The 24,948-nt window shown below is 38.7% G+C and overlaps 5 protein-coding genes across 5 annotated transcripts; 2 read left to right on the forward strand and 3 right to left on the reverse strand.

The window, feature by feature from the left end:
- Positions 1–269: 269 nt before the first annotated feature.
- On the reverse strand, positions 270–2,593 carry LOC111800306 (pentatricopeptide repeat-containing protein DOT4, chloroplastic). The gene has a single exon (XM_023683933.2). The coding sequence runs from the start codon at positions 2,417–2,419 to the stop codon at positions 422–424; it is 1,998 nt and encodes a 665-aa protein (XP_023539701.2). The 5' UTR covers positions 2,420–2,593; the 3' UTR covers positions 270–421.
- Positions 2,594–2,673: 80 nt separating this feature from the next.
- LOC111801194 (threonine--tRNA ligase, mitochondrial 1) lies at positions 2,674–12,128 on the forward strand. Its single transcript, XM_087125837.1, has 21 exons — positions 2,674–2,921; positions 2,998–3,371; positions 3,460–3,697; positions 3,790–3,849; positions 4,534–4,623; positions 5,358–5,432; positions 5,521–5,649; positions 6,183–6,272; positions 6,472–6,560; positions 6,632–6,728; positions 6,811–6,897; positions 7,764–7,848; positions 8,123–8,217; positions 8,397–8,429; positions 8,529–8,615; positions 9,894–9,986; positions 10,584–10,676; positions 10,773–10,994; positions 11,265–11,336; positions 11,545–11,616; positions 11,822–12,128. The coding sequence occupies exons 2-21, from the start codon at positions 3,094–3,096 to the stop codon at positions 11,915–11,917; spliced, it is 2,181 nt and encodes a 726-aa protein (XP_086981963.1). The 5' UTR covers positions 2,674–2,921; positions 2,998–3,093; the 3' UTR covers positions 11,918–12,128.
- Positions 12,129–13,394: 1,266 nt separating this feature from the next.
- On the reverse strand, positions 13,395–14,274 carry LOC147791351 (uncharacterized). The gene has a single exon (XM_087126081.1). The coding sequence runs from the start codon at positions 14,265–14,267 to the stop codon at positions 13,593–13,595; it is 675 nt and encodes a 224-aa protein (XP_086982207.1). The 5' UTR covers positions 14,268–14,274; the 3' UTR covers positions 13,395–13,592.
- Positions 14,275–14,680: 406 nt separating this feature from the next.
- On the forward strand, positions 14,681–18,568 carry LOC111801151 (uncharacterized). The gene is made up of 2 exons (XM_023685143.2): positions 14,681–15,364; positions 17,974–18,568. Exons 1-2 carry the CDS (start codon positions 14,901–14,903, stop codon positions 18,404–18,406), a joined length of 897 nt encoding a protein of 298 aa, XP_023540911.2. The 5' UTR covers positions 14,681–14,900; the 3' UTR covers positions 18,407–18,568.
- A 936-nt stretch (positions 18,569–19,504) lies between these two features.
- LOC111800775 (respiratory burst oxidase homolog protein C) lies at positions 19,505–23,488 on the reverse strand. Its single transcript, XM_023684616.2, has 9 exons — positions 22,775–23,488; positions 22,527–22,689; positions 22,394–22,442; positions 21,782–22,321; positions 21,302–21,688; positions 21,109–21,204; positions 20,914–21,029; positions 20,639–20,818; positions 19,505–20,496 (listed from the first exon to the last, which is right to left on the reverse strand). The coding sequence occupies exons 1-9, from the start codon at positions 23,379–23,381 to the stop codon at positions 19,857–19,859; spliced, it is 2,778 nt and encodes a 925-aa protein (XP_023540384.2). The 5' UTR covers positions 23,382–23,488; the 3' UTR covers positions 19,505–19,856.
- Positions 23,489–24,948: the final 1,460 nt, after the last annotated feature.

The following is a 24,948-nucleotide window of genomic DNA, read 5'->3' on the forward strand; positions in this document are numbered from 1 at the left end:
ACCCAGAGAGAGGTTAGAGTAAAGTTGGAATGATTGTGTTTACGATGGAGGAGCAATTCTGAATGATGATGCTCTTCTTTGTTCAAATTTAACTTTTGTTATTTGACTCGAGGGTATAAGTTAGGAATATCATTTGAACTCGTTTTAGATCTAATAGATTCGAATTGAAAGTTAACAGGATAGTGATCTCTGTAGCATGTTATCCTTCAGAATCTCCAAAAGCATTTCTATTTTCTTGGGCGCAATAGTAGACTAGCGCCTCATGGATGTTCAACATTGAATGAAGTCTTGAAGGTTATTCCCAAATAATACACTACACCTCATACATCTTCATTACTACATGTAATTGCTCACTAAACAACGAAGTTAAGTGGATTTTATGTGCAAATTAAAACTAAAACAAGGAACATAACAGATAAGCCTAACAAAAATCTTCACAAGAACAACGGCCATCCTTGAAATGATGGAAAACATAAGGATCTTTTACTATGATTTCTCGTCCAACCTTGTTGGATATGAACTTCGCGGATTCATGACAACTATGGCATACACGAAGGTTCTTTGAAATACGAATTGTCCTTCCTGCTTCTGTACTAATCAGCCCGAAGGAAATTGCCAAGAGCTCGCTGTGTCCTATCAGAGCACACTCTCGCTCCTCATCCACGTCGTGGAATCTGAAATCTGTATTCCTCTTGAAACCATCTTCTTCCATTTTCTTCATCAGGCACTGTAAATTCCAATATATGGCCTGCGATCTAGGGTGGGATACATCCCCTGTGCCAAATGCATGGATTTTGTTGCGGAACTCCATCCAACTATAAGCCTTCTTTGGTCTTAATCCCATGTCTCCAATAGTTTTTCTCAGCTTTTCGACCATCTCCCATTCTTCGTTGCTGGCATACCAGTTTGAAAGTAGAACGTAATTCTCGGCATTTAGAGGTTCCAAATCACACAGCTGCTCAATGATTCGCTTCCCTAGTTTCTGTTGATGGTGCTTCCTGCATCCATCGAGCAATGCTCTCAAAATCTCAGAATTTTTGTCAAGTTTATGTTTATCGACAAATGTTCTTGCTTCATCGAATCGTCCTGCCCGGCCTAAAAGAGCCACCTTTAAAACAAAGTGTGCCATGGTTGGTTCGGTAATGCAATTGAAGTAAAAATCCCCTTCCTCTACCATGCTTGCAGTACTACAAGCCTGCAAAACTGCAGTATAAGTGATCTCATCTCTATGCACCCTAAAGTTCCTGTCCATCTCACGGAACAAACCCACTCCAAGTTTTCCTTGCCCATGTAAGCTGTAGCCCGAGATCATGACAGTCCAAGAAACCATGTCTTTCTCCTTCATCCTCGAGAAAATTTTCAATGCAGATTGGATACATCCAGATTTGACATACATGTCAACTAAAGCATTTTGGACAATGAGATTGTCATCAAAATAATTTTTAAGCACGTATCCGTGAATCTCTCTTCCATGCTTATGAGCAGCGATTCTTCCACAGGCTGGGAGAATGCTGCTGATTGTGAGAGGATCAGGCTTCAATTCTCCATCCATATTCATCTGTCGAAAGAGCTTTAAGGCCTCATTGATTCCACCATTCTTAACATAAAAATGGATGAGGTCTGTCCACGAAATGATATCTCTGAACGGCATTCGATTGAACAACCCCCTAGCATCTTTGATACTGCTACAGTCAAGGTACATTTTCAACAGGCAATTACTGACCAAGACATCAAATTCCAAGCCATGAATTCTGGCGACATGGTGGATATTTCTTCCGTGTTGCAGCAGTTTACGTGCACCACAGGCACCAAGAGCCGTGGCCAATGCCACTGCATCAATATCAGCCGCCAACTCCACCATTTGGTAAAACAAGTCTATGGAAAAACTGGGTTTATCTTCCATCAAGTACAGCTTGGCTAACATGGTCCAAGAAACAGCGTTTCTGCAAGCCGACTTGTCATGGAGCCACCTTGCAGTGTCAGCACTGTCAAGAATCCCATACAGCTCAATCAAGGAAGTAAATACATAGAGGTTAGAGAAGAGCCCAAGTTTGAAGGCTTGAGCATGGAGCTGCTTGCCAAGCTGCAGATCACCATAGTGACGGGAGGCGCAGATAACTCGAGGAAGGGTGTGGTTGTCGGGGCGAACCCCTCGAGACAACATCTGTTGATAAGTAGAAATAACATGCCCCACATCTCCGCTGGTGAGATGGGTTTGAATCAGATTGTTCCAAGCAAAAGTATCCCATATAGGAATATCGTCGAACAGTTGGTGGGCGACGCATAAATGAGCATTCTTCTCAGCAGTCGTGGTGCGAACATGAGGGGGATTATTAAAGAGTCGGTGGCGATGGTATGTGTGATTAGGTTTTTGAGTAAGAGGAAGACGATGAATGGGGGTGGAGAGGAGGAGATTCATGGTAGAAGTTCAGGGGATAGCCATGGAGAAGCGAAAAATGAGAATTTTAGCTTTACATAGGCAGTCATGGTAGAAATGCATCGTCGTGTTGCAAAAAATTGAAGAGAGGATAGTGAGCTAACTCAAGTCTTCGGCATTGGAGGGAGGCGCCATTGCTCTGTCGATGCTTCCCAGAAGTGTAAGATTAGGTAGGCGTCTCGTCAGTGCTTGGAGTGATTTAAGCGGCCATACCCACATCACGTGGGTTTACAAATCCCGCTGGCTTGAATAAATATGAGAATCCGTTTTCTTGTGCTTAAAACATAATTTCCTTGTAAAGAAAGGAACCCTCTCCCGCGTATCTCTCTCGCTATTCTTCTGGCTGTCTCTGTCTCTGTCTCTGTCTCTCACTCACTCAATTTATTGCGATGAGAATAAGATGCTATATTCCTCAGCGTGAAAGGTGCGTCTCTTCAAAGCATTCTGCAAAAGCTTCCTCAGCTTGTAAACTGAACAGTGAAAGGTACGTCCCTTCTCCTTAAAACCTCTCTCTCCCTCTCTGTTTCTCTTACTCCTGTCTCTTTCGATTCATTTTGCAGGTCTTTGTTGCGCCAACGCAAAAAACTTGCTCACTGTGGATGCTATTTTTGTTTAACACCGAAACCCCTTCGTAACCCTTCCAACTTAATCTGCCTATGCTGTTGTTATGCCCTCCCATTGGCCGTAAACCAATTTCATCCTCCGCTCGCCTCCTCTCTGCAACTTCTCTCCGCCTTTTCTCATCAGCTGTACACCCAACAGCAGCGGAGACACAAGCTTCCTCGTCGCCCGCTACTCTAGCTTCAATGGCGGTGCAGCACCCCAAAGATGACGACTACCTCAGTTCCGTCATTCCTAAGCGCGTTCAGCTTTTCCAGTCGATACAGGCAAAGCTACTTGCTGACCGGTGTTCTCTTCCTTCTTATCCAATCGAGTTAGTATGACGTTAGAAACTATGGAAATGGATAGCCTATGCTTGTATTATTTGAATTCCGAATCTTACTTGGTTCTTTGCTTTTTAGGATATCCTTACCGGATGGGACGGTGAAGGAGGGTAAGAAATGGCAAACAGCGCCAATAGATGTTGCTAGAGAAATCTCGAAAAGTTTGGCTGCGAACGCTTTGATTGCGCAAGTTGATGGAGTTCTATGGGACATGAGCAGGCCGCTTGAAGATGATTGTGAGCTTAAGCTGTTCACCTTCGAAAGTGATGAAGGGCGCGACACTTTTTGGCATTCTAGCGCTCATATACTTGGACAGGTTGATAGCCCCATCTATTTTCATACACTCAATCTGAACTCATTAATTTCAATCCTAACACCGTTTCAACTGTGTTGTTTTTCCGGGTTTAGTCGCTTGAGATGGAGTATGGTTGCAAGCTTTGCATTGGACCCTGTACCACTAGAGGAGAGGTATGTGTGTGTGTGTGTAGTATTAAAAGAAATGGGGGAGAAGATATTCTGTAAGTGAAAATCATCTATTATTAAGCGTGACCAAAATTACCTTAGTAATTGCTATTTTGGTTGTCCAACGGAAAAAGTGCCAAGGTCCTTCACCTTCGATGAAGGATCCAACATCTTTCGGAGGAAAAGATCTAGAATTATTTTGTGATTGTATACTCGATCATCTTTTCTGTGGTGTAGATGATCTTTCCTTTCTAGTTAGGGGTGATCATTGATTTAGTTCCTTAGTTTTCTTTTTTTTTTTTTTTTTTTTTTTTTTTTTGGCTAAATTGTGAATTGAATTGGTGACTTTTATCTTTTGGTGTATGAAATTGAACAAATGTCCAAATAAGCAAAAATAGAAAAAAGTCGAACTGGTTGGTTCGGTTTTTTGAGAAGGAAGAATGCTTTTGAATACAGTCCACAGTGTTGACTCCTCCCACATAAGCCTTTCCAGGTAGTGATCGAATTGCTGAAATAAGTTACATTATCGTAACTTGAAAGGGGATAGCTTTGGCAGTTGGGATAAACTTTTTGTTGCATTGTCCAGTTGACTTATATAGGGGTGTTAAGAGTTTCAACACCGTATGTAACTTCCCTCTAATTTTTATGCTTGTAGTTTGGTTTACTCAGATTAATGGACTTTCATGACAGGGATTCTATTACGATACTTTTTATGATGATTTATGCTTGAATGATGATCACTTCAAGCAAATTGAGTCTGGTGCACTGAAGGCTGTATCGGTATTGCTCTTTCTCTTTTCCCTTGACGAGTTTACACCATTTATTTCATATAATTAATATATATATATATATATATATATATTTCCATGTATTTACACGTGGAAGAAGGATGTTAATAACTATATAAAGAACGTCCACCACTATTTCTTTCTTTCTTTCTTTCTTTATTAGTTTTTGTTAGGAGGGTGAGGACTGGTGTTGTTTGTAATCTCAGTCTTTCACATTTGTAAAGGCCTAACAACTAAGGTTTTGGGACTAATTTTGTATGTGGAAATGCTATGCTAGAGAGTCCTCACTCTTACCCTAGTTAACTTTAGCTTCATTTGTTATAAAGAATGTAAAGATTCAGTGCTAGTAAACTAACCTTCTGGTTGTTCCAATTTTTCGGAACTAGTAGTGAATCAATAATTTGACAATTGATATCGAAATGTATGATAAGCTAGAATCACGTTGCACATATCTGTTGCTTCCTAAACTTTAGCATTGCTTGCTTATTATCTTTTTATTCACCGACTGTATTAGTGACTTTTATTTTGGCTTGAAATGAAGTACTCGAATATTTTTCCCAATAAAGCATTCAATAATCTGGTTTCATGCATCTTTCATTTTTCTCAATGAATGGTTATTCATAAAAGAAACAAAAGATCTATGTTTCATGCATGGAACATCATCATTACAGATGATACTTCTTGTTATCAAAGGAATAATTTGATCTATTTCTTTTAAATTTTCAGGAGAGACAACCTTTTGAGCGCATTGAAGTTTCAAGGCAACAAGCTCTTGAAATGTTTTCTGACAATAAATTCAAGGCAATCGAATATCTTTAAAAAATTGCTGTTCATCTGATAATTGAGGACTGACATTCTTCTGTTCCTATTTATGAATGACTTTACTCAGGTTGAAATCATCAGTGATTTGCCAGAAGACAAAACTATCACTGTTTATAGATGCGGTCCCTTGGTTGATTTATGTCGTGGTCCACATATACCAAATACATCATTTGTGAAGGCATTTGCTTGTCTGAAGGTACTGTTTAAACCTCTTCCGAGATATTTAGTCAGGAAAAAAATTCAGATATGTTCAGGAAAACAAATGTTTTCAGACCCATGAATTATACTACATGTTCTGAATGGCTTGGTGTATGCACAAAGATTTAAATATGGAATTTCTGGAGATCTTGGGTCAGTGGCTTAAGCGAAAAGCTGACACTTTGAGAGAGCTCTCTCAAAGTTGATTTTGATTTAAAGGATCAATCCAAATTTTAAAGAGATAAATAGAGATTTTTGTAGCTTTTGGGAGCGTGTATGTAGTCATCTTAGGAAAAAACTACACGAAGAACTTTTTTGTTTTTTACTTTGCTACATAGTTAGATTGTGGGTTCTTATTGGATCCCTTTTTTGGGTTCTCGGGAGGAAATGCCCCATCTTCTTACCCTTTATTATTATCATTATTATTATTATTATTATTATTATTATTATTATTATTATTTTGGTTAATAATGAAATGTGGCAAGTGTGTATATTTATGAGGCCATCATACATAACAATTTGAAATTTCAGGCATCATCAGCCTATTGGAGGGGAAGTAAAGATCGTGAAAGCTTGCAAAGAGTTTATGGGATATCTTATCCTGATCAAAAACGTTTAAAGGTGTTTTTTTATAAATTCTTTATGTTGTTAGTTCTCATAAACAACTTATTTTTGCTGATTCAGCGAGGATGTTGAAAATTTGGTTGTGATTGAAAATTACTATGATAATTTGATCACAATTGGAAAGGTTAAGTTTCACATTCTTATTGTTCCTTGCTTTAGTTGGCATTGTCTTATTTTGAAGTTTGTGTTTGTGCAGGAATACATCAATCTGCTTGAAGAGGCAAAGAAGTACGATCATAGATTATTGGGTACAAAGCAGGAGCTTTTCTTTTGTCATCCACTTAGGTAAGTACTTTAACTAAAAGTGAGCCACATATGACTATGTTCTTAAAATCCTCTTGTCGTATCTAATGTAGCCCTGGAAGTTGGTTCTTCCTTCCTCATGGGACTCGGATCTACAACAAACTGATGGAGTTTATGCGAGCTCAATATAAGGATCGAGGTTATGAAGAGGTTGATATCCAATGTTTTTGGTTCTAATGAAATTGTAGTATGTTTATATATATAGTACCTGACAATTTTAGTTCTTCTACAGGTTGTGTCACCAAACATGTACAATATGCAACTATGGGAAACTTCTGGTCACGCTGAAAATTATAAGGAGAATATGTTCTTGTTTGAGGTTTGGCGTTGGAATTATATCTAGTTTTTGGATTTCTGCTTTTTTTTTTCTTTTTCTTTTTCTTTTTTCTTTTAAAAGAAATACAAGAATATTAAATCAAAAGAGAATTTCAGAAAAGGAAGGTAGAGGATACTTTCAAACTTGCCAGAGTCGTACAAGGCTCTCCAATTGACTTGAATATCAAGAAATATAATTACAAAAACATCTGGAGAGTGTATTCAAGAAACATGATCTTAATTTTGCATTGTTTTCCAGCAAAATTTTCCTAAGAGATTCACCCATCGTCTTAAAGATCTTCCTCATATAAAATTTGCTAGCCAAAAAACTTGAGTGATGAAGTCGTTTAAATGTACAACATCATCAATAATTTCCTGCTTGAAGGCAAACGAAGCTCAAAAGGAAAGCAATTAACAAGAGACAAGAAGGTTTGGGTTTTACTTTTGCCACATAAATGTAAACAAGGAAAAGAAATGTAAGAAGATGGAGTTATCAATGATCTGAAGTTCTCCCGTTCACCAGGCCAAACATCCTCAATCGGGGTTAGCCTCGTCTCCTCCAGTTCAAAATCATTAAAAAACAATTTCTTTCCACAGATTTACTAATTCTGTGTAAAATTTATAGATGAAAAAAGTTTTTTTTTTCTCTTGGGAGTAGTTTTTTGTTCATGAAACAATTATATTATTAGTTACATGGACGCTTGTGCTTTTCTAAAATCAACTTAAAGTTTATGGATCTGTAAATTGTTTATTGAGCGCATGGGATTTATTTGCATTACATGTCTTCACCTGCATTGGTGGATGGAATTTGTTTATCCGTTTATGGTCATGAAATACTTGGTTTGAGCTTATTTATATATTTTTATACAGATTGAAAAGCAGGAATTTGGATTAAAACCAATGAATTGTCCTGGCCACTGTTTGATGTTTCAGCATAGAGTCCGTTCCTATAGGGGTAAGTTCATGTGCATCCATGCGAATATGTAAAGTTGCAACCGGTGTTTATTTGTTTGTATTCTTTTTTTAAAATTCTTCTGGTCAGTGTGTTGTCCACAATTCCATTGACACTCACTTGAAATCTTAGCAGTCTTGCTATGTTTAGGGAATGTAATCGTTCATCTTCTTCTTTTCTTTTTCTTTTTTTTTTCTTTTTTCTTTTTTGTGTGTGTGTTTATTCTTGAATATTCTATTGGTCAATTGTTTCTTTAATGTTCGCTATTGATCTGCAGAACTTCCTCTCCGGTTAGCTGATTTTGGGGTGTTGCATCGTAATGAGGCTAGTGGGGCACTGACTGGGTTAACTCGTGTGAGAAGATTTCAGCAGGTATTTCCAGATCCTGGTGTATATTGGAAATTGTGCTAGGTTAGAATATATTGTCAGCATCTTGTTACATTGGTCTATTATGGTTAACCTTTAACTTGGTTCTTTAGGTATGAGATTTTTTTGTTGGCGTTCTATGTGTATTCCATCTACTTAATAAGTTCAGTCCAATTTGTTTGCAGGATGATGCTCATATCTTCTGCAGGGAGTCCCAGGTTATTATTATTTAATTGACATGCTGACAACTATTGCTTGTGAGTTTATTAAGATTAATTTCTCCTGTTTTTTTTTTTTTTTCTGTGTTCATTATATAGATAAAAGATGAAGTAAGAGGAGTCCTAGAGTTCATCCAATATGCTTATAACATTTTTGGGTTCACATTTGAGCTGAAGCTATCAACGGTATGTTAATGTTTGATAGTTTTGTTTAAGGACAATCAACGGAATTATTTTTTCTGTTATCCAAGAAAATTGATGAGAAAGCACATGCATCTGATGCATTTTTTTGTTCTTACCTACCTTTGTTCTTAAAGAAAATCACTATAAGAATATTCCTTTGTTCTTACTTCCACTTAATTTGAATTCTAATGAAGTTATCTGATGCATTTTTTTAATTAATTAAGACGCATGCTATTTTCCCTTCATCATTCTTTCATAAATTGCACTCCTGTGAAAAATTATTGTAGTTCAGAGTATCGATTGTCAATCTGATATCTTATTTGAATTTATACTGCCTTCATACCCATGTTAGTTTTTTAGTTATTGAAAATTTGAAAAATATGAAAACTGGTATGATACACCAAATCCCTGACAAAGCAAAGTGTATCAGTATTCTACAGAACTTGTAATCTCTTCCTGATGGATCACAATAGTGCGAGTGATTACCACAAAAGAGTTGTGTTCAACAATCTTATACATTCTCCCCAAGTTATTCTTTCTGCTTCAATTATTTGTTCTGGTGTACTTCGATCAAGGGTCAAAACCAACAATCCCGTGTATGTGGACTATGTGTATAATTGTATGGTGTTGCTGCGTTCCCCCATTTTCTTCTTGCACCTTGGTAGAGTTGTGACTCTTGTTTACTTCTATTCTATTATTTTAAATTTTAGAAAGAGAAAAGGCAAGTTTTAGCGAAATAATTCCTGTGCTTCCCATTGTGCTCTCCTTCCCAAAATTCTATTAGCTAAAAAAAATACCACCCAACCTCACTCTCTCTTCCTATATTCTCAGTAATTTGGAACGACAAGGGATGTAAGACTTCCATGATGACCCTGCTGGTGGACAGTTCCTATTTGATTAGCACCTGTTGGCCCTTGGGTACCTCCAATATGTCTTTTGATCCTAGTACACAAAAGGGCTTAGTATACTTTCCATAAAGTGCTTTCTAACCTGGTTTCTTCATTAACAATACTCCACTGCTTGCACTTTTCACGTTATCTTCCATTTTTTCCTTTCCTTTGTTAAATACATCTAACCTTTGGTCTATCGCACTCCTAGTCCTTGCATGTTTCTTAACAACTGCCCAAGAATCTTCATTACTTTTCTCCCTACCCTACTCTCAACTTGTATGCTATTTGTTTCCCTTTGCTGGTAGAAGCTCTTGCTTGAGTAACTGATTCATGTTTAACATCTCTCTATTCTTCCTTTTTTTTTTTTTTTTTTTTTGCTAAAATGTTGTAGAGGCCAGAGAAATACCTTGGAGATTTAGAAACATGGGAAAAAGCAGAAGCTGCACTTACAGAAGCGCTGAATGAATTTGGGAAGCCCTGGCAGGTACTTTTGATGAGGTTGAACTTCCATTAAGTTTTCCTTTGATGCACTTAATTGCTAGTATAATGGTGTGGACCTCATGATTTTGAATTCACTCTATAATTGGTTTTAAAATATAGTTCTGGTTAAATTTCTTTGCACTCTTTATTGAATTTGGCTATACTGGAATTCTCTGTGTTTAACACAGCATTCTATGATTAAACTCTAGCTTGATCATAGAATCTTCTCTTTCTCTGCTTATTACATCTTTAAATATTTGAAAATGTGTGCCACTGCTTGTGGTTCTTGCTTATCCATCAGTTTAGTTCATCACGACTCTACTTCTATTGTCTACCTTCTCGTATTGCCATTCGCTGAATATGCTTTCCTAAAGCATAACTCTACCTTGCAATCTCACAAGGTTTTTCCACGCAAATTTCCAGTCATAACATTGTCAGAATTATGTTCTTGATAATTATTCTTTCATGTTCTTTAATGAATTTGTATCTTATCTTATCTAATTTTTTTTTATAATCTTATATCTCTGTCCTTGGACTCCATTTTAGCACTTATAAATTATTGAAAATTGTGTCTCCGTGACCAATGAATCATCTAATATAGATCAATGAAGGAGATGGTGCATTTTATGGACCGAAGATAGATATTAGCGTATCCGATGCATTGAAAAGAAAGTTTCAATGTGCAACCCTTCAGGTATTATACACTTATTTTCAAGTTTCTTTCTCGCATTGTTGCTAGGGCTCTAATGCAAACAAAAATATTTTACAACATGGGCGTATTTATTTGCAGTTGGACTTCCAGCTTCCTTCTCGCTTTGATTTATATTACTCAGCAGAGGATGAGGCCAAAAGGGAACGCCCTGTTATGATTCATAGAGCAATCTTGGGCTCCGTTGAGAGAATGTTTGCTATATTGTTGGAGCACTACAAAGGGAAGTGGCCCTTTTGGCTTAGTCCGCGTCAAGCAATTGTTTGCCCTGTGTCAGAGAAATCTCAATCCTATGCACTGAAGGTAGCACTTAAATATTATTTGTTTGATTCCTTTACAATACCAAATCTGTTTTTCTAAGTCTCACTTTCAAAGTTCAAGTATTCAAAATTTTCGGGCTAAAGATCATTGGACCACTTAAAACAATTTTCTTTTCATTAAATGTAAATGTAAATGTAGAGAACCCCTTACGAATGCTGGTTGTAATACAATACATAGGAATTGTCTACATGGCCTGTCTGGCTGTTACATTTTATAGATCACGATACCATTTTGCTGTTTTAACTTTTATAGGTGCGTGATGCAATTCATCATGCTGGTTATTATGTTGATGTGGATACAACAGACCGAAAGATTCAGAAGAAGGTGCGTCCAATTTACTTTTGTCTTTATTATTCATGTTTATGCTTTTGTGCCTTTTTGAAATGAATATTTCTTACTTTCCTCGTTCTTAGTCATGGTCTATTATGTTGACTGAAAACATTGTATGAATGAGTTCTCAATTTAATAATTAGTTAAAATTGACAAATTCTTGCGATACCTGCTTGAGATATGATTATCTTGGTTTCTTCAGGTGCGAGAAGCACAACTGGCTCAGTATAACTACATATTAGTCGTTGGCGAGGAGGAGGCTAACACTGAACAGGTTTCAATGCTTACAATGACAATAATATTTGTTCGGTTGCTTGTTTGTGTCGTTTAAAAAATAAAATTTAAATTGAATGGTCCTACACACCTTTCCTAGATAGACCCTGGATAAGTTGTTTTCATTTGCCAAATACTAGCCTGAATCTTTGTTATCTAGTTTAGCTGAATGTGGTATCAAGCCGTGAGTTGTTGTGTTGTGGCAGGTGAGTGTACGGGTGAGAGATAAGGGCGACCATTCAGTGATGAGTATGGAGAACCTGCTCAAACACTTTAAGGAAGAAGTTGCAGCTTTCCATTAGAGACTTGGCCTTTGAAAATAAAAATAAGGAAGGTTGGAATGCCTCTCACCTTCATTTACAACTCGATTGTTGTTTGGCTCCCCCTCGTTACCAAAAATAAATCACCCTTTGTCTTGGATTTTCTTTACTCAGTTTCAATTGTGTGATACATATGTACATAAAATAAGCCTTTAAACTCGTCGTGCAATCAAATTCAATACTTTTTACTAAAGTGAAATATCAACATTAATTCTACATAAAACGTAACAGTTCGCATGAATTCAATTTAAAATTAGTAACTTAAAAGTTGATTTGTGTTTTAAAAATAAAAAATAAAATAAAGAATATTATAATTCTTTTGTTCAACATTCAAATTTGGTTAGGTACGAAAGCACATATATTTTGGTGTATTTAATTTTTGGATTGAATTTATGAGCAATCAATCTAGAAGGTCAACGTGGTTGTTGCATGACATCATACCAATTTGAAACAGTCGAACGCAAATGGAGGTTTGAAGCAGAAGAATGTTCAACGGGTTTTGGTTTTGGTTTTGGTTTAAAATGATGAGAAGAAGCTTCCAAAAGTTGGTTTTTTGTCGGATGACTTCTAGAACTTCATTTAATTATTCACTCCCAAATTCTGAGATTTTGACTCTTACTTTGTCCCTAAACATGAAAAAATAGACTAATTTACTTGAAAATTTTCGAATTGTAACCAGTTAAACCTCAAACATGTCATGTTCATTTTTTTTTTCTTCCTAAAAAAAGTTGATCAAAATTATTCATTTTCTAAAAGCATATGATTGACCATTTTTAAAATGCTTATTTCTCATGTTTATTCTTAACATATTACTTCAAGATTTAAAGTCATAAATAAATAAAAGGATGATTAAAATTGGCACACTATTTATCATATATTTAGAAACTTTTTTTTTTTTTAAGCTATTTGCACATCCAATTAGAAGAAAAAGAAAAAAGAAAAAAAAAATCCCTTTAAACTTTTGGATAAAGAGTTTTTTTTTTTTTTTTTTTTTTTTTTTTTTTGAATAAAACCCGTCAGTCTTAATCTTAAGAAGTAAGAAATAAATTATAAATAGGGTCAAAATTGAACAAACATTTATTCAAAACCCATTAAAGAGTCTCCTGCTTTCATAGAGTTTCAAAGTTTCACATCCCACATAAAAGAGTCCATATGGAGACTTGATTAATATAATATTTGATTTGCTCTCTATGGAAACTTGATTAATATAATATTTGATTTGCTATGTCATCCAAGTAATTACCTACTAAACTAGGATGTTATATATAATTACAAATAACTTTAGGATGCTATATATAATTACAAATAACTTTAGAGATAGTGTAGGCTCAATTTAATGTATCAACATATACAAACATTTAAGCATGTTAATTGGACATGCCAATTTTGTTGAAAAATAGATTAAATTTTAGGATAAATGAAAGCAATGTTTGGATAAGTAAGTCCAGGAAATTGATTAATGATTAATGATTAATGATTAATGATTAATTTAACCACAGACTAAGAACAGCCAAAGCTCCGTAAAAAGGAATTGGATGGGGTTTCAGAAGAACAAATTGGATTCTCAATTGGGTGTGTTATATTGTATGATATTATATTATGCACATGTGTTGTGGGTATGACTAATCTACCAAAAACTGATTTCCAATGCAGATAATTAAGCCCTCCATTTGATGCGAATCTTAGTCTTATAAGCAAGGTGGAAGGGGTAGGCGGATCTGGTCCACGCCAACGCCGCGGCAGGGTTCAGCGGCGGCTTTAAAAGAGACTGAAATGGGTTGCCCTTGTTGAAGCGAAACGGCGAACTCCCTTTCTTTTCACCCTCCCGAATGCTCTCCAGCTTTGGCTTCCATTGGCGCCTGTACACGAGGCGGGTGTAGTCCTTAGCCAATTGCGGCGTGGTGCAGATTCTGCCGAGTGGCTCTTGGAGTTTGGGGTTGCCCTGTTGGAGCAATCCGGAAATGAAGTCGTCGGAGAGATGGATTCGAAGGCAGCCGGAGGGGGTCCGTTGGATGTCGAAGGGGGTGTGGATTTTGTTGTTGGTGGAAGAGGAGAAAAAGGAAGCGACGGTGAGGAAGGAGAGAACGGAGTGGAAAAAATGGTTGGGGAGGAGGAAGTAGTTGTGGCCGAGCTGGAGGTGGTGGTGGGGGGAAAGGGGAGGGATCTTGTGGCCGATGTAGAAGGAGTCGGCTCGGCAGATGAGATGAAAAGGGAAGTCGAGCAAGACGTCAGAGACGCGGATGGGGCTGAGGTAGATTCGAACATGGCCGTCGGGGAGAATGAGGTTGATGTTGTTGTGATGGGGGAGATGGAAACGAGGGCAGGAAGGCATGTTGGAATGAATGAATGAACGAATGAGAGGTTGATTCAATATATTTATGATAAGGGAAGGGAAGGGAAGGGAAGGGCAGGGAAGAATGGAGAGGCGGGTCAAAGTTGTTGGTAACAGTCAGGATTTGGGACTTGTTTTGTTGAAGAGAAAGCGCACGAGGTTTGACTCCGACTGTGTGTGCTGAGGTGTTTAACTTATAAAAGGTACAATTACAGAGTGGGGCGTTTGGTAAGATGTCAAAAATGGCGTCTTTTTGGTTCAACAAAACTTCAGACCAAATCCATTTCATTTATCTTCTAATCCCAAATCCATTAATCCATAATCCACTCATTCTCTTCACTGATATTCACTAATTTCGACTAATTTTCGACTTAAAGCCCAAGCCCATGCCCACAGATATTATCCATGTCTATTACGGATGGGTTTAAGCACTATATTCCCCTTTTTAACCAAGGTAATATCTCACAAAAATGTATAAAGGTCTTAAAATATCATTTTAGGATTACGAGAATCCACTCTTTGTAATGCACATTGTTTTCATTTAAAACCAACTTAGGCATACAAGGCGTTTTACCTTATCGAAATTTTGTAAAATCGCAGTGTAAGTTTTTTGCTAAAAAAAATTGATTGTATATGTGTGGAATATTACGGTCCATCCAACACAATCATTTCACGTTTCCAAATACCGAATCCATTTGGTGGTCGGTGGTCGGTGGTCGGTGGTCGGTGGTAGTCTCCGCCCTGAACGGTTTTAACTGGAATCAAATCTCCAGGAAGATGGGATCTGGGTGGGGACGGTGGTTCAAATTAGCCGCCGTAGTGGCGGTGCTTGCGATTTTGAGAGAGCTAGGGAAGCGATACGGATGGGAAATTGACAGAGAAGCGGCTCTCAAGGTGTTCGACCAATGGTCCGATCGATTGGGGATATGGGCCATGCCTGCGTATGTCGGCATCCATACCTTCACACTTGCTCTCTGTTTGCCCTACGCCGTATTCTTTGAGGCCACTGCTTCTTTGCTCTTCGGCTTCTTCCCCGCCGTGATTTGCGTTTTCTGTGCCAAGGTGCTTGGGGCTTCCCTTTCCTTCTGGATCGGCAGGTTTGTTCTAACATTTCCTTTTTCTTGTCTGATTTCCTCTTATTCAATACTGAGATTATGCAAGGCTTCCGACGTTTTGTGATGTGAAATTGTGTGTTCATGGTATGGAATTAAGTTCGGAATTTTGTTGCTGTAGTTTTAGATATGTTTGTTGATTGGGGATTTATTATGTCTTCTTACAATTTTACGTTGGATTCCCTGGAATGGATTATTTTTCCCTGATGCTGTATTTGAGGATAGAAGTTGATTGGCGTTTTTAGTCTATATAGATAAGTGAAAGGATTGAAGTTTTGTTAAATTTCTTGTGTTCCACATTGTTGAGAGAATAGTTGGTGCTTACTATTTGTTGTAAGCTGTTCTGTTTGGTGAATAATGAAGGTAGAAAGCTTGTGTATGATTCGGGCTGTGGCGTGGTAGGGGAAATCATATGCCACGACTTTATAGTTTTTATATTATTTTGAAACAGAAACAGAAACTTTTCATTAGTATAGTTTTTTTTTATGAGAATTCTACTCTGTATTGACTAAACAAAATGTACAAAAGTGGATAAAGTGCACCAATTAGAGAATAAGTATATAACTAGGCCCCTCAAGTCACATCTTTAAACACCCTTTAATTTCTTTAAAACCACAACCTCCAAGGTAACTCATGATAGCATTATACAAAGAATCTTTGCTTGATCTATAAAGGGGAAGACTCACCCTAATACAAACCACATTATCCAACCTCCCCACTTGATGCATTTCTCTATTCGAAATGCCACAAAAAGTGACTTTGGATATAGAAAGATTATTTAGAAACTATTTGTAGAAAGATGGCTGACACCTTGTTTGATGGAATTTTATGAACCTCTCAATAGAAAAGGGAGGCCTCGGTCTTTTCTCGATAAAGAAGAGGAACAAGACTCTCCTCGCAAAATGGATATTGAGATATCATCATCAAGAAAATGTCTTATGGAGAAATCTTATAAAGGCTAAATATACTCATATATCAGTCAAAAATCAACCCTTCCATCATCTGCAAAAGGGTCTTGGAAGTACATAAAGAAACATTAAAACCTCATTGGTGAGTGATGGAGGAAGCACATCATTTTGGACCGACCCATGGATTGAAAACACCATGCAAGTCCTGCCGTATCCACTTTTGTACAGGCTCTCTCATAGCAAAAAAGCCACAATCAAAGAAACATGGATTGTTGTTAACGAATTTTGGGACTTGAACCGTGGTAAGAATTTAAAGGATATGAAGCAACGGAATGGGCCGAATTAAGCCTTGAACTTGCTCCAGTGGTATTGTCAAACGAAGCAGACTTACTGACTTAGCTCCCTAGCGCTGACGGGTCTTCTCTACAAAATCCTTGATGATGGACATGGGGGAAAGTAGAAGCAATAAATTTCACGTTAGCAAAGACAATATGGAAAGGACATCATCCTAAATAGGTGAAAATTTTCCTTTGGGAAATAGCACATAAAAGCCCAATTAGCACAAGCAAAAATCTTCAAAAAAGAATGTCTTACATTACTCTTCCTCCATATTGGTGTCCATTAAGGAAAGAAAATGGATCACAAAGCCACTTATTTATGCAATACACATACGCTCAGAATTTTTGGACAACGATTCTCAATGTATTCGGATGACATCTCACATTTCCTAGGGAGGTAAAGGATCTATTGGACATGGCCTTAATGTACCACTCATTCAAGAATGCAAAAGCCCTATTATGGAAAAACCTCATCATGGCTTTCTTTTGGAATATGTGGAAAGAAAAAAACACAAACTTATACAAAACTCTTCGACAATGTTGTTTACCAAACTATATCTTGGTGTAAGCTGTCTAATATTATTACTTCCTATAGTTATGCCTCCCTCATTTTAGAGGAGTACCAACAGAGGTTAAATTGATTAAATAACTTCCCCCCAACGGAGGTTAAATTGATTAAATAACTTCCCCCCAACGGAGGTTAAATTGATTAAATAACTTCCCCCCAACGGAGGTTAAATTGATTAAATAACTTCCCCCAACTTGTAGCTTCAAAGGAGCCATGAAAGTAGAGGCGAGTCTAGTCATCTAATGATATTTTATGGAAGGAGCACAAACTTATGGACAAAATATAGTGAGGAAACATTTTCCACTCTTTGTTGCTAGTGTCCAACCGATCTTGGAATTTTAGACTTCCAAATAGCCTTGTCCAGCAGCTACCAAGGATTCGTTTCCTTTGAAAGAGACCTAAAAACACGGATTTTAGAGGCAGGGGAACCACTGATCTTTGAAAAGACAGGACTCCCTCCATTGATGAGCTTTTCTGTGGCGAGCTTCCTTGAATGGATGCTGAAGAGCAGTGAATTCCTTACCTGCAAGTTGGTGCTTATATCCGACCCACCTTGAGGGGAAACAAAGGCACTCTTTTTCAAGTTTAGCAGAAAACAGAGGAATTTTATGATGTGATGAAAAAATATGAGTTGGAAGGCAGTTTGAGAAGTTCATTGCTTTATATACTTAATTTATAAGTTGTTGCCCTATCTAGAAACATGTCCTGAAATGTTTGAAGTGTCTGGTGTTATGAATTTCTATTATCCAACATCTCAATCCAAGGTCATGTTTTGTTCAGGTTACTTTTTAGGAATTCAAGTTCAGCTATGGAGTGGGCCCAGAGGAATAAATACTTCCATCTTCTTTGTAGAGGAGTAGAGCAAGATGGTTGGAAATTTGTCCTTCTTGCCCGCTTTTCACCAATTCCCTCATACGTTATAAATTATGCTCTTGCAGCAACCAAAGTGGGGTTCTTTCTAGATTTTCTGGTGCCAACTGTGATGGGATGCTTGCCAATGATACTTCAGAATACGTCAATAGGCAGTCTTGCTGGTGCTGCAGTTGCTTCAGCCTCTGGGTCTCAGAAATCTCAGATATGGTCATACATTTTTCCTGTACTTGGTATTGGATCCAGCATTCTTATTTCCTGGAGGATTAAAAAGTACTCTACTGGACTCGCAGTGCCTGAAAGTTCCTCTACCGTTGACCCATCTAAAACCAAAGTACTGTAGTCATACCTTTTCTTTTCTTTCTTAAGAGATTATTAGATTGATGCCACATTTTCGGGTTTTGATTTATGAGTCCCGGAGGTTTTATTATAATCTTCATCAGTGATACAACACAAGACATAATCTCCAAGTTGAGAGGGAGCAAAGAAAAATGTTTAGTGCAAATCTCTCGTCCTTTCGACCTTTCTTTCTACCTTTCTGTTTCTTTTCCACTCGTATTGTTGTTTAGAGTGCCGAGGAAAGGGTACTAAGCATGAACAAATCTCCACATTTTGTTCATTCATTTTGGTGTGCCTTTAGTAAGGTCGAGTAAAATTAAATTATGCGTGAAATTATGCATGCATAAACCTTGTTTGTATTTGTATTTTCAAAGAGAAACACCAAAAGAAAAAGTTGAATGATAATAATAAAATAAAAAAGAAAAAGAAATAGAAAAAGGGGTTGATAGTTAAAGAATTGGCCATTACAAATAAGGTTTAATGGTACAAAAATGGAACTCAAATAGAAGAAAGTAATTAATAAACCGGGTAGGTTACGAAAGTTGACTTGGAACAAAACCACCTACCCCACCTTCAACTGTATAAATGCAATGTGTTTTTTTGACTTTGACTTTCATTTTATTTGGTTGTTGTTCCCACATTTACCATATTCTAATTTGGTCTAATAAAGTAAATATAATATTAGGAATTGATATTGTTTAGTTTGAACATAGATTCTCATAGTTTTGCTTTTAATTTTTTTAGAAGACTTTATATTAGAGATGTATTTTTTGTTTGTAAATCTATAATCATCCTTAATTAGTCAAGGTCGGATGAATCCTCAACATATAAAAAAGCACTTACTTCTCTTTTATAGTTGCAATATACCTAACATTGACCCCTTCCATTTTGGGGGGTCATCCCATTCCCATGTGGCCACACTCCTTTTTGGTTCAAAATTTTAATTATCATTTCTTAATATATTTAATCATATCCCACCTACGTTTCTCCTCATTAATTAAATTACCCCCAATATTTTTCGTAATCATTTATGGCCCATTATCCCTAATGCCACAATTAATATTTCAATAACACAAACGAACTATTTTAGATAACATAAATATTTAGAACAAAAAAAGCAGTGTAATTATTGTTTGAAAGAGAAATAATGAAGAAGTAAAATCCCATCTAGGTTTCTTGCTACATATTTACTTGGTGTGTGTATATATAATTGGCAAAAAAATATGACAGAACTGAGATACAAGTTTTGCAAGAAATAAAAAAAAGAAAGAAGAATATGAATAAACGCGGCGGCTATTGGTAATGGGCGTGTAAGCTGTGGTAATGGGCGTGTAAGCTGTGGTAATGGGCGTGTAAGCTATGGTAATGGGCGTGTAATTAATGGCCTTCGGTGGTGGGGTGGGTTCCTAAGTGCGCACCAAAAACCTTTCACCTTCTTCCATCAAAACTCCACTCTAGAAGTTTTCTTTATGGAACTCGAACTTGGTGGATGTTTTCCGAGAGAAATCCAATGCCAATTGCTTCAGCTCCTTGGTCAGTGCGGGTGCCCCACAATAGAACACCCCAACGCGAGTGTCCGGGTGCTGAAGGGTAATCCTCTTGTACACTTGCCGCCAATTAGGCTTCGCAAAATGAGACTTCACTCGAGTTCCCGACACCACATCCACCCCGCTCTTCGCGTGGTGCAACGACTGAAGCATTGCTATCAGAGCTGACCGAGCATCCCCTTCTTCGTACACGCTCGTGCAATAGTTGTGAAGCTCGATCACTCCCCTCTCGTCCATTTCTGCCACTTCGTTCATTATCCCTTTGAACCATTCGAATGACCCTTGCTCTCGCGTCACCCAATAGAAGTACGCCTTCCGGGTCTTGAACCCTTTCCCGTGCTTGCTCCCGCCTCGCCTGCTGTGCCCTTGCCCGCTCTCTACTGCGTTCGCTTCTGCCTCTTTCTCCTCAATGTTGTCAATTATGTCCTTCACTATGCTCACCATGGGCGTCGCTCCAATTCCTAGTCCCACAAGCAATACCACGTCATATTTCTTGTAGTCTTGTGCTGGTGCTCCATATGGACCGTCGATCAATATTTTTGGGAATCTGACCACATTCAATTATATTATTCTCATTACAATCAAAAGTCAACCCAATAATAATTACACTTTTTTTTATTTTTGGTGGGTTCATCCTTATCATCTTTATAGGCTAAGTTTTTTTTTTTAGGAAAATGATGATATCTTACTTGGGGTTAGGAGCTCCTCCTTGCATGAACTCAGCTCTAAGAAGTCCACTCTTTCCAGCTTGAGGAGGCTGACAGACCTCCGAGAAAACATTCTTGAGCTGCCTTGTCCAATCTCCCAGTGTCCGAATGTGGACACTCAAGTAATCATCTTCGGGAGCTGAAGTTATTGAAAACGGATGCCTGAATTCAAAATCAACCACTTAGTTCAAAATATTAGTGGGAATCTGATGAGCACATTCAATCAGTTATTATGTTGTTGAAGTTGGTTTAGTTACCACTCGAAGGGGGATACGTCTCGGCAGTTAACAAACATGTACTGTCCACTCTTGTATTTGAATCCATGTGGCTTTGAGACGTGCAGTGCCAGAACGTTTCCAGGATAAACAGCCACCTTCATTTATCAAAATTTCCCATTTATTACTTGAATCAATCTAAACGCATCAACCAAATAATGGGTATCGCCAACTTACCTTAAGGATCTTCACTGGCTTGATACTCGATCTGAATGCTCTTATCAACCTCTCGCACCCGTAAAGGACAACAGGTACCGCCAAATACATCCATGTCTGTACATTCATACAAATGTAATACCTATTAGCCTATTACACACTGAATGGGGCACAGTGATTCCTAACACACAGTTTATGAAAGTTGCAAGCTTACCGTCTTTTTGTACCATTCCTTAGTGAGGTAGAGGTAGATGCCGTGGACGACGAGGAGGACGTAGACGATGACGAAGAGGTGGTGGGAGTACCAGAAGGCATTGAACCCGGTGAGCCTTTTGAGGGGTTTGGGTACATTCAGTTTGTTTCTTCTAAACCATGGAGTGGCGAGCGTGAAAGCTATGGCCATTAGCACCACCATTATAATCCCCGTAACTCCCGCAACTCCCTTCAAAAACCACCAGTAGTTTTGCGGTTGCTCCTCTCCAAAGAACCGCTTCATTGGCTCGTATTCTTCCTCCGTCGCGTGAAGAAGCCGAGGAAAATCGCATGTTAAATGCGCGAGTCCGTGTAATCCCACTCCCACTGTAATTCCCACGGCTATAACCTAAACAACAAAACAAAACAAGAGCACCCCACAATTAGTTGTGGTTTTGATTAGTGAGTGTGAAAATGGTTGAGCGTGATGGTGTAATTTGACCTTGTGGAAGTTGAGATTGTCGTCGAAGGGGACGACGACGCCTAGTTTGGTTTTGTTGCGAAGCCAAGTGATGGTGTTTCGACAAACAGGGAGCAAAATGAGGGCCATGTTGAACTTGAGAGTCTCGGCTCCTCCTTTGGCAATGGAAACGCAGTAGCCCATGACATTAAACACGGCCCTGTGGCGGTATTGGATGAATTTGTAAGCGAAGAGACCACCACAGATGCCCAGCCACAGCAAAATCACCCAAATCCTCTGCCAATTGTCCTCCACGAAGTACTGGAACTTCTCGTACGCCCTTTGGATGGGGTTGGTCTCGTTTGTGGGCTTCAGCTTTTGGCTCAGTAACTGACTCAGAACTCGGCTGTCACTCACCCTCACCGATTGATTCGGAGCTTGCAACAACAGAGTCTCCAAATTGTGTATCATGATGTAGCCTGCATTCCCAGGGTCCAACTCTTCCATGATCAAGGCCGCGTATTCCTTCGCCTGTTTTTGAATGGTAGAAAGCTTGTTTGCAGAAGCGCTCATGCTAATAATCTACGAATTCAAGTTCAAATTTAGACACATTGGGATATTGAATTAATGTGAGTTTGGTAGATAATTGGGTACCTCTTCGACTTCTTCTTCTGTGATTCTTCCATCTGCGTCCGTGTCTACCCTGCAGAGTCAAAGTGAATTAGTTTAATTTAATTGATGTGGAAAAGTGGATAAATAATTTGTTAATGGGTGAGATGGTTGTTACATGTCGAAGAACGTTTGAAGCCTGGAATCGAAGCTGTCATCGGAGATCTGATCCCAGAACTCTTTGAGTTCAGCTTTGTTGATGGAGTCACTAGTAATGTTACGCCTACGAGCAAGTGCACGGAACAGCTCTCCGGCAAATTCTTTGGAGTCTTTGTTCATTCCTACAAATTAAAGAAGAAATAAATAACTCTCCTCCTCCGTTTTGTTTTGGGAATTGGAAACAGAATCAATCAAACCATAACTCACCAATACACTCCCCGAACAAGGAGGAGGGGAGGAGACCGTTCGTGGAGGCGGTGAGTTCATCAAACCGCTTCTCGACCGGACCCCAACCGGCGGAGGCCCCACCACCACCGGTCTTGGCGGCGATGAACTTGAGCCCCTTGAGAGCATGTGTGGCGGCTGACTTGGTCCGGTCGAATCGACGAGTGGAGGTCCGGCGGGTGAGGGAGGTGAATCGTTTGAGCTCCTGAGAGACCTGTTTGAAACGGGAAGAGGTGGAGCGGAGAACAGAAGCCCGAAAGGAGGAAGATTTCTTCTCGAGAGTTCGTTTGGCGAGAAGGGAAAGTTCAGGGTCTTCAAGGGAGTTGGAATCCTGGCCGGCACCGGCGGTGTGGACGCTGTGGACGGCGACGGAGTCATCGCGAATGTCGAGGGTGATTTCGACATAGGTTTCGTCGTCATCGGCGGCGTTGGTGGAGGAAGAAGCAGAAGAGAGGTCGAATTTGGCGTTCTTCTTTGGCTTGGTGGTGGTGGTGGTGGTGGATGAAATGGGGCCGCTGAAGGCTCTACGGTCGCCGCGTGTAACGCTGCCGACGCTGTCGGTGTCGGAGTAAGGTTCGTGAGGTCTCATTTGGGATGATATTGAAGAAGCAGATACAGGGACTGTTGTGAAGAGAGAAATTGGGAATGTGGGAAAGGAGAAGAAGAAGAAGAAGGAGAAGAAGAAGAAGAAGGAGAAGAAGAAGGGAGGGATGAAATGGAAGTTTATATGTATATGTATGTATATATATATGTGTATGCAAGTGGGAATGGAGGAAGAAGAAGAAGGAGGAGAAGAAGAAGAAGAAGAAGAAGAAGAAGAAGAAGATAAGAGGGCGGTTGACCAGTCGGAATGGGAGTTAGAATGAGAGCTGGAAAGTGCTTGGAAGCTGGATGGTATTTAACTTTTTGGGCATATTCAAGTTTCTCAACTTTATTATTTGCTATTTCAATATACCAAAATAAAACATTATTGACTTTCAACCTAAATTATTTCGCAAAATCCCAACTCCCCATCTCTCTCTCTCTCTCTAAATGCTCTAAATAATTGTATGTTTTTTTTTTTTTTTTTTTTGTTAAATTACCCTTTGGTTCTTGTTTCGAAGAGTAAGTCAAAGTCGACCTAATGCTGTATGGGCATCATACAGTATTAATCACTCTACAAAAATTTACCATAACCTATAACTTAAATTTTTGTACCCTCTTTAAATAAGGGAATTCTCACAAAAGAAATGACAATGTTGAGACGGTTCAAGTATAGATATGAAAATGTGCGACATTATCAAGCATCGAGCATAGTGTCCAGCTCAATTTACGAATACAGTCTACATCAAATAAACTTATAATAAATTTGCCTTTTTTTAATGGCACTTGATATTTTTGTTATAATATCAAGCCTATGAAACGAGAATTTAGACAACTAGGCTACACACGCATGGCCATGCCTTAGAACTCAGATGCATTCAACATGCGCGTGTACGCTAGAGCTAATCTTGTGAAGAGGAGCACGAATGCCTCTGGGTACCAAACTAAGGTTGGGTTGAGTTGGTCACAAGTCGATAGTATCAGTGTTTTGGTTTGTGTGGTAGAGATGATCTGATGTGTAGCATTGATTCCAGTTGATTACTTCCTACTGTGATCATACTAGTCAAGTGGGGTTAGTTGAGGGAAATGGGGATGCGTCGTTTGTGACATCACACAAACGCGAAGGAAGAGGGGTTCAGCCATTTTGGTCAACAAAGGCGCACCGCGTTGAACTTCATTTCAACAGAGAGGAGGGGTTGGTAGGTTAGCAGCCATCTTTTACTTTTTGCTTGGAAGGGAGCGGCGGTTACACAAGGAGACGCCGGCGGCCTCAAACCCAAACCTTCAGCCACATCCAACGTGATTCTCCAATTTCCAATACCTGGTCTCCTTCATTTAATGCTTTTGAAGCCTCCCGTATACGCGGCCATGATACATGAACTCATAACCCCACCCACTTCTTATTTAGGTGTATGCTCATATCCATCCACCACTTCCCCTTCACTCACTATCAACAAAGTTCTAAGAAGATATTTGAATCGGATTCTTGGAGTTTGAGTAACTTTTTGGGGTAATAAAGCAGGTTGTTGAAAAGGCTCCCTCACGTCTACCAAAATATTAGAAAGAAATAGATG

This window comes from Cucurbita pepo, chromosome 8, assembly GCF_057944985.1.
Source record: "Cucurbita pepo subsp. pepo isolate OVF chromosome 8, ASM5794498v1, whole genome shotgun sequence".
Classification (NCBI taxonomy): Eukaryota; Viridiplantae; Streptophyta; class Magnoliopsida; order Cucurbitales; family Cucurbitaceae; genus Cucurbita; species Cucurbita pepo.